The sequence below is a fragment of the Elaeis guineensis genome, chromosome 9 (assembly GCF_000442705.2).
Source record: "Elaeis guineensis isolate ETL-2024a chromosome 9, EG11, whole genome shotgun sequence".
Classification (NCBI taxonomy): Eukaryota; Viridiplantae; Streptophyta; class Magnoliopsida; order Arecales; family Arecaceae; genus Elaeis; species Elaeis guineensis.
Window position 1 is genome coordinate 90424606 of NC_026001.2, and position 9660 is coordinate 90434265.

General features: G+C 34.5%; 1 protein-coding gene across 5 annotated transcripts in view; it reads right to left on the bottom strand.

Moving 5' to 3' along the window:
- LOC105042140 (DEK domain-containing chromatin-associated protein 1) overlaps positions 1–5500 on the bottom strand; it is a 29405-nt gene extending 23905 nt beyond the window's left edge. For 4 of the 5 annotated variants that reach the window (XM_073242963.1, XM_073242962.1, XM_073242961.1 and 1 more), the window contains exons 1-2: positions 5105–5500; positions 4934–4967 (exon numbers count right to left, since the gene is read on the bottom strand). In XM_073242963.1, coding sequence (XP_073099064.1) covers positions 4934–4967; positions 5105–5344 — 274 coding nt within the window. In that variant the 5' untranslated portion in view covers positions 5345–5500. The remainder of the gene's footprint in view (positions 1–4933; positions 4968–5104) is intronic. The other variant, XM_073242964.1, reaches the window with a different exon arrangement.
- Between the last annotated feature and the right edge of the window lie 4160 nt (positions 5501–9660).

Below are 9660 nucleotides of genomic sequence, written 5' to 3' on the forward strand. Positions count from 1 at the left end.
TGGCCACGACTCCACTCCACTACTCTCCGTAACAAACTCCTCATAGCCCCGAACGGCCCACTACCAGGCGGCTACAGACATCGCTGTCAATCTGTTACGCCTTCCGTCTATAAAAAGGGACCCCCAGATACGTTATTCCTTAAGCTCTAATCTCTATCTCAAAACTCTGCTAAAAAATTTCGTTCGAGCACTCCATTCTTGTTGAGGCAGAGAACTGACTTGAGCGTCGGAGGGTCTTGCCGGAGCACCTCCAACTCCGGTTTAAACTTTCTTTGCAGGTCCCGGCGGCGATCGCGACTCCCTTGACTCCAGCTTCTCCGACGCCGGCAGATTTTTGCACCAACAACTCTCTTCCAAGGTCGAAAAAAATACCTTGGCAGGCCACCCCAAGAATATAGCTCTCACACGCTTACTCACAAATCCTAGAAATCCATCAAAAGGGAGGAAAGAGAGAATAAAGAGAAGAAAATGGAAAAATAGTTTCCATGACAGAATCTCCATTAATCAATAAGTATCTCAAGGTTGATTACAAGAGGAGCCCTAGTGGGGGCATTTATAAGTAGTACAGAGGAACTCTTTCTTCAACTTTCCAATATGGAATTTCAAGTCCTATTCTAACTCGAAGAATTTTAACTAATAGCTTTCCTAATAACATCAAAAGTTCTCAGAAAAAATTATGAAAAATCAAAACTCTCTATAATTAACTAACATCAACTTTCCTAATTAAGAACTAATCATCAAAAACTGATCTTATATCCTGCGACCCATGCATAAGGGACCCACAACCCATGCGGCCGAGATTCGCAAACCATGCTATATCACATACATCCAATTCAACCTATACAGACTTAGTCATTCATAGATACTCCGGCATCAATATGCAATGATATGGCAAACCTTGCCTTGAGGATTATCCAAATAGTAAGGGCCTATTTGGATGGTTGGGCCCAAAAAATTTTCTCCTCATGGGATTCAGGCCAGCCAACTCAAAAGGTGATCCTGGATATTTGTAAAATAGGCCTGGTTCGGCTTATAATTCTATATTTTTAGTGGTTGGGCATTTTTTTCTTCTTATGGAATTCAGGTCAGCCCCACTCAAAAGGTGGTCCTGGATGGTTGTAAAATAGGCCTGGTCCAGCTTATAATTCTATATTTTTGAGGGTTGGGCCATGAATCATATAAGATTTTGGGCCCAACTATCCAAATGGGCCCTAAAATGGACCACAAGCCCCTCCTATGATTTGGAATTAGGAAGTTCTAAATACCTCTATTCTTAATTAGATATAAAGATTCATACTTGCTATCTTCCAGCTACCACCAAAAGATGGTGGATTATGAAGGCACTGCCATGACTATATAAACATCAAATACATTCAACAAAAATTGTGGCTGACCATGTTCACAAAAGCTAAACTTTAATTTTTTTTGGAGAATCTAGGAAAGCTCATCCTAAAAGTAATCTAAGTTTTTATAGCTTAAGTAGCTTGAAGATATGGAAAATTTTAAAGTTCTAACTTATTGTTTACTTTGCACTAGCTAACGATGCAAATAGAATAAGCAAGCTTCCATCAAAAATAAAGGGGAAGCAGAAGACAAGATTAAGACCATAAAAACATGCACCAAAAATTATAAGCAAGGTATATATAAATATTCAGAGTGAAACTGTAGAGCCTCAGAAACATGTTGGAGAATTCTACTTTGACTACTCTAATTTTAAGTTGCAAGTATAGCCACATTTGAAACTGTATTTATGTTGCAATGCAGTTTGCCATGCAAAGGAAAGAAAAGATAAGTAATGTGATACACAAAGAGAACTAGGAAGTTTCAAAATTCCTTCCTAAAAGAAGAAGACATTACTGGGTCAGGGAAGAAAACTTGAAATGTAATATTAAAAATAAAGACATGCTAAGATAATTAGTAAGTGCTAAAACTAAATACTTTCTATGACATCCTTCAAACTATCACTTCTCATTGCACCGTAGCACCAGCATTAATTCAGTGACATATGCATTGTTTACTCTTTTGTTTCAAGGAAGACTCATATAAGCTATAATTTTGTTGCCACTATTGAAGGTCAAGCAAAGGACACAATTGCCACAAACACCTGAATCACAATTACTGACTCCTGTAAGTAGATAGCCAACCTACCAAATAGAGGCCCTAGGTAAACATCTCAAAACATCATCAGCAAGAATTTTCTTCCTCACCCTCCAAATACACAATGAAAAAATAATGGTATCACCAATCCCTCTTCAACCAATGGCAGGCTGTGGTGCAATCATAAGATTGCTCCATTGTGACCCAAATGTCATGGATTCAAAACATAGAAATAACATCTCTGCATATAGGGATAAGGCTGCATACATTTGACCCTCCCCAAATCCTGCAGTGGCAAGAAACTCATGCATTGGGATGCCCATTCTTATCGGTAACCTCTTCGACCATCCAAGCAGAACATGCACTTAACACTCTTTAATTCCTCCCTCCTAGATCATCAAACAAAAAACTTTGTTAGGAATCTTATTTTTATTCAGCTTCAATGTTCTTATATTTGCATATAATTTTTTTTAACAAAAAAGTGCTCCACAAAGAAGGGGGTAGGTCTTCAATTAGCATATATCTAAAATGCTCCACATATCCATAAAATAGATAATCTACCAGTATTTCATTATCCATGTTCCACACAAAATCCTCCCGAAGTAATAATTGCACTTGGATATATCTTTGCTGATCAGCCACGCTGCACAAACACTCAAATAATAATTCCACTCAGGACATCCATCAAATAAACCCCATCAGTCACACTATCAAAACTCCGGAAGAATTTCTAGGAAGGATAAAGCATCTTATCCCACAACCATAAGCTACCATAGACCTTGTTTTTCATCAGTGTCCTGATTCTCATTTGTTTCCAGATTTATAGCAATTCAATGAGAACATCTTTCAGATTCTCCTGAAAGCAGGATCCCAGTTACCTCAAATAGATTTCAAGCCCAGATAATTTTTCCAACCAGTTAAATGCTATATTTGATGATTCAAGCCCACACTAGACTACAAGTTTTACTGGTGCACGTTGCTAAGTATCTCAAAGGGAGCAGTTCTATGTAATAAACAACTCAGAGTTCAGATCCTCTACAGCACGTATTTTACACCAAAGAAGGCAGTATAGCCCTAGATAACCACCAAGTTATCCATCTTAGGGATAGACGGCTGTCACTTATCACAAGAATATAAAGGGTCAGTTGGCTGCCAAACATGGTACGTAACAAGGAGATGGATGATGGTAGCAGCTATCCAGGGCTATACAGCCTTTCCATGGTGCAAAACATGCACCTTTATCCCAAGTGAATTGCCTCATTTTCAGTGACAATCCATAACATCTTGGATTCTTTTTTTACTGGATTGGTTTTTTCATTGAATCAGCTAAAAGCACCCCATAGCAAACTATTAGGCCCATTCTTTGATGGATAAATATTATGAAAAGGTTGGACAATTTTTTTATTGACCAACTTACCGATATTTTTATGCTTCTCTAGCTGAATAAATTATTTTTCCATGGATAACATTTACCTATGAAATGCGGGAAAGGTCTTACCCACCTAGGAGGTGGGTAAGTTATTTTCCCATTAGCCAAAAAAATAATCTTCTTGTTTCATTCCTAATATATCCCTAACCCTATAATAATAAGATGATTATATTATAAATGATATTATTCTCAGATAGTAATATTGTATTATTTTAATATAATATATTGTTATAGTAATACAATATTATGATATAATATCTTATTATTATAATATAATATTAATATCTTATATTATTATAATAATAAATATAATATAATATGGTAATATATTATTTTAATATATATTAATATTATACACTATTATAATATATTTTTATATATAATATAGCTTGTTATCTAAATTATATCATATTATATACAACATATAATATATATATTTTATGAAAGTATATTATATAATATTTTATATTATAATATACATAATATAATATATTATACTATATTATTATATATAATATTATATATATAATAAAAAAATTTATGAAAAATATGGATAGATCTTAGTAACTTATTCAGGAAACTAGTAATACAAAAAAATATAGGTAATAGATTCCCGCATCATTTTCCAATGCATAAAAAAGCATGAATAAATTATTTTTCTGTCTAGGTAAGTTCTTTACCCCCAAAAGAACGGGCCTTAGATCTAAATCCTAAATCACGTCTTACTATCTTTATGCTAATAGACCAATTCAGTCAGAGTTTTAGAAGCAAGCAGTGAGAATAAGTTCATGAACAAAACAGGGATTCAGTATCATGGTACAGAGTAGCACAAGAAAAGGGAGCAAGAAAGAAAAATAAACTATGAAACCATTAATGAGGCCTGGAAATGGATATAACTTCATTTATGTGGCGAACACTGCTTGTAAAAGATAGACGCTGGTTACTGATTGAGAAGACTTGAGTCGAAAGATAAAAAATGATTTGATATGATCTTTAACAACTAAAAATGAATTGATATAATCTTCAGAATAGAGGATAAAAATTGAATATTAAAAAGGCGTAGAATTTGTAAGAGAAACAAACCAAAAGCATTCGGAGACCAATAATTTTAGAAGATTTCGGACAAGATGGAACAGAAATTGCCAATAGAGACGATTTAAGTCTTTCCTGCAGATAAGCAGCGAGTTGATGTCGCCTTTAATGATAAAAGACGAAACACAATCTCTGAATGTATTCAAGAACTGAGAACAAGCACTGAATAGTAAAGAAGCAGAGAAATTGATTTAGAAAACAAAAGAAACTCCAGGAATCTGAAAAGGTTTCCGACAAGAAGAAGAGTATGCCTCAAGGGACACTACAAAAGGCAATGAATGGAAAGAGAGGTAGATCGGAAGGTAGGGTTGGTACCATTTGGGATGTCCTGCAGCTTAGTTCCGGGGCCCTGAAACCCACAAGAAGCTTCAGTAACATAGTCCCCGAATCAAGAAACTCTCAAAGAAAAGAAACACAATCTCCATCAATTCAAGAGCCCCAGAGCCAAGAAATAGATCATCAACAAGAAATCGGCTCAAGATTTACCTGTTCAATAGAAAATGCCATCGATTCCCCGACCTTCCGCGGCTGCGGCGCCCCCGCCACGAACCTATCCACGGGCTTTCTCTCCCTCACGGGCCTAGCCACCAATGCCACTTCCTCCCTTGATGCCGATCTTGTCTTCCGCTGCTCCGCGGTCTTGACCACGCTCTCGGCGTTCCCCAACCCCGAGGCTTTGGCCTCGCCTCTACGTTTCCTCTTCCGTCCTCCCAGCGCCTCCGCCATTAACTTCTCTCCTCGATCCTTGGCTTCTAGAGTTTGAGAGAGAAGACAAAGGGGAAGAAACCCTAGATTCTTGACAGAGAAACCGTAGGTTTTTTATCGCAGAGAGGGGGTTGGGGTTCAAGGGAGAGCTCAGAGAGAGAGGAGAGAGCGAGCAGATCCCAGGGGGCGGGCGGATTCCACTTTGGCTTTTATAGGCGCCCGCGGTTTAAAATTCTTTTGGTGGCGGATCCTCTCCCTGTGGCAAAGTGCGTGTGGCCTTCGCTGTGGCGAAGTTTAATTGGCTACTGACATGGGGTCCACGGGTAACATGTGGGTAAGGCATGAGGTCCGCGTGGATTCTAGAGCTGTGTCCGCATGGGCCAAATATGACACCCCGAGAATGAACCCGGTGTGCTGTAAATAAGACAGAAAATGGATCAAATATTAATATATTTATATTTATATTTATTTTATTTAATAAAAATAGATATAAATACAGATGTTAGTTAAATATAAAAGTATATATTTATATTTATTTTAAATTAATATGAATATAAATCAAATATCAAAAATATAGATATAAGTCAGATAAATAAATTTTATAAGTATAAAATCAAAGATATTTATAAATAGATAATAAATCAATTTAATAGTATACTAATATAATTATTTAATTTTTAAAAAAAATTTATAAGTACTGTATAAAATTAAATAAGATTATAGATAAAATTGAATAATTAGATTTAAATTAATAGTTGTTTATCCATATTCATATCCATTTTTCTTCGATTAATATGAATACGGATATGAATATTAGTCGGATCTCTAATTTTTATTTATATTCAAGTATGAAAATGGATCTGGATAGGATCTACTTTCACCTCTAAACTCTCAATTTTAGGAATAAAATAATATTTTAACCCAAACTAGTGTATATCAGCTAGCAGGAATCAAACCTAAGTACTAGTTTACAACCTTCTAATAGCATGCCAAAGACTCGTTCGGTTCACAAGAAGAATTTTTTCTCATCGAAGTATCTTTTTCAAAAGTTGATGTTCGGATGTATGATGCTTGAAAAAGTAATTTTTGTATGCTTGATTACTATAAAAAAATGACATATTTCAAAATGACTTATATTTGGTGGAACATTTATTTTTCTAAAAAATTTATATAAAATATCTATCATGTCCTTAATAAAAGAAAATATCTTATCCACTATATCTAAGAGCTTTAAAAAAAAATTTAGAAAAAAATTATCCCAATTTCCAACCAATGGAGTATTAGTCTCATGTCCTATATAGTTTTCTTTTCTATTCCAATTGAAAAGTTATTTTTCTATCTCTCTTTTTGAAAACTCTAATCAAGTACGAGATATTTCTCCATTTCTTTGTTACCACATTTACCTCCTCCTCTTCCCGTGAATCAAATAAGTCATTGGTTATTTTGCCATGAACAATGTTAAATTTGATGGATGATTTGGATATATCAATTATGATCTGGACCGTTTGATCAATGAATTACATTAGAGGGTGGAATAATATCAATACTATGATAGGTTGCAGCTTCTCGTTGCTTTGCTTGTTCAGCTACAACCCCTTAAACTGATAAGCTGCTATATAACATTATAATGCCAACTTTACAGCCTCGCTAACATGAAAAAACCATGTCAGCAGTTATGATCTATGTGTTACATACTTATGATCCAAACTATTTGATCAGTCTATTAGAATGATAAATAATGCTAGAGCTACTCACAGTGTGGCCTCGTGCATGGACAACTTTAGTCCCCTCTTTGCAGGTGATTTTGGCTCTCTTTATATACTCCACTAGGGTCATTGTTTGAAACTTATGTAGCCTACATCGGAGATGCTACTTTTCAATCAGGTAGTAACATAAGAATTAACACAATGCACTAAAGAATTGTGAACTCAAAGAGATGCCCTACTATAAAGATGATATATAAACAATTGAGAAAAACTGAATAAATATGTCGTTAAAGAAGGATATAAAGTTAGGCATGTCTGCCGCAAATCTATGCTATCATGTTTAAATATTCATGCCAAAGACAAATATTATAACGAGTTTACATATATCTATTGAAGTCATGACTCATGGCCTTGGCTTAAAATACTCTTTATGATAGAAATGAAAACCACATAACACTAGTCAGTTTCCATGAGAGTAATTATATATCGCTTAGCATATTCGATGACCATGTATTTGTCCTAATTTCATGAACAATCCAGAGAGTAAACTTTAAATAATGCAGATGAGAAAGGCTTGGTCCTATCTTCAAAGCAAAACAATGAAGGAACAATTTTTCTAAGTGAAAAAATAATGATCAGCAAGATACTAGCCAGATCTCGAAGTAAGAAATAAGAAAATTAATTTTAAAAACTAGAGGGCTAAAGGAAGTTAGCTCTAACAAAGGGATACATGATAGTTTTATCATCTCACAATTAAAAAGATTTCATCATTGCCAAGAATTCCATTAGCTAATACCCTTGAAGCATGTTGTAATCGGAGGCTCGTTAACTAGCTTTGCCATTGTCTCCGGAAAATATCAAAAAGCCTACATAGAATCCACCTTGCAAGGAGGAAAAAAAAAAGGAGCAGAATCGCACTTGAAGAAACAAGCTTTTATTATTGATCATATAAAAATAGAGGTACATTGGGGTATTTATAGACTCTAGGCCTTCTTATAATGATAAAGATGAGTAGGAACCCTCAAAACTAGACTAAAGCTCGAACACGACATCAAAAAACTGTTGTAACAAGTAATCTCCTCCTTAAGGGCATTCCATAAGCAAAAAATAGATATTCTAGTAGGTCTCTAGCCATCCAATTTAATCTGATGATATAATAACTATCTTTAGATATTTTAACTTGACTAGGTGTTGAACTATGATGACTTTGGGATTTCTAGGGCTTAATTGGAACCTTATTACATCTGAAAAAAAAAATAGATGGTATAATAACTGACATCCAATATTTAACAGTATAAAATCTTGCATTAGACACTGTCTTAGACTGCATTGACACTACTTTATTATTTTGCCTATAGCTTCCCCATATAAGCCCTGAACGTAGTAATTCAAATGGTGTTTGAATGCTTACCCGATATAGATGTAATGATAAAGTATTCGAGCTTCAAATTTAAAAAATAAAATTAAAATTCTAAATTAAATCCTAATTTATAAGTTTTTAGTCCAAATGAATCTCTGACTGCTTTACCGGTTAGTTCGTAGTATAGTCGATATGAGGACATCAATTTTTCATAGTCTAAGGTCTTTTGAGAAATAGTAGACTAATGAAAAAAGTCTCCTAAATTCTATAAAAGGAGGAGAGTTCTCTTTGTTCTTTTTTTCTTCGAAATGTATCCATCTCTCCTTTATAGTTTTTTTTCTTTTGCTTTTAAATAGGGTTGGGTAGTTATTGAAAATAACCATCCAAAACTGTCATTGCATTATGGCTAGATTAGGTCCTGTATACCAACATCTTCCACTTGCACATGATGCACACAACTCATCTCCATCCATATTTCTCATCTATTTATACTAGGCAAATAGGCCATATGACCAGCATATATTCAAAAGCTTACTTGTCATGCACCTGCTAGGAATACATAATAATTCATTGCTAAGAGATCAACATACTTGCTATACCCCAAACTAATTGTTATGTCGATTATAAAATCTCCGATTCCACTATTAACAATAGCATTAGAAGCATATTTGATCTCTTTCACTATCATATATTCATAATTATGTCCTTCTCCCTCATGGATGATACAACTAGTCGATCGATGAATACAAATATGGATGTAGAACAAAAATATATTCTTCCTTTCTTACTCAAGTCTTTCCATTTCAATTCGGCTACTTTCTTAGACATACCCCCCTAAACCAAATCACACATGGTCATTAGGGACACTAAAGTGGCAAATATTGAAATAAAATTTTAAGAAACAATCAAAAATCCTTTAGGATAACAATAGAGATTATCGAACCTCAAGCGTCTCACACAATGAGGAAGTAGAGATCCATTCTTCACTTTCCTTATTAGTCACATAGCAAAACATGGTATGAATTACATGCTCCAACGTTTACTCTTTGCCTAGAATATATATCATTTTTCAAAAGAAACATCATGCAGACTTAAGTTCAGACACACTTCGATGCCTAATCTAAATTCTCCAAGTTAGTATACTCTTATACTACTATTCAGAATTCATGTTTGTCTTCTAAACAAAATACATTGGATGGTGGGGACATTCATCTTAATTAAATATATAATAATGATCTTATCTTAATTTTCTTATCAAGGCAACATACGTT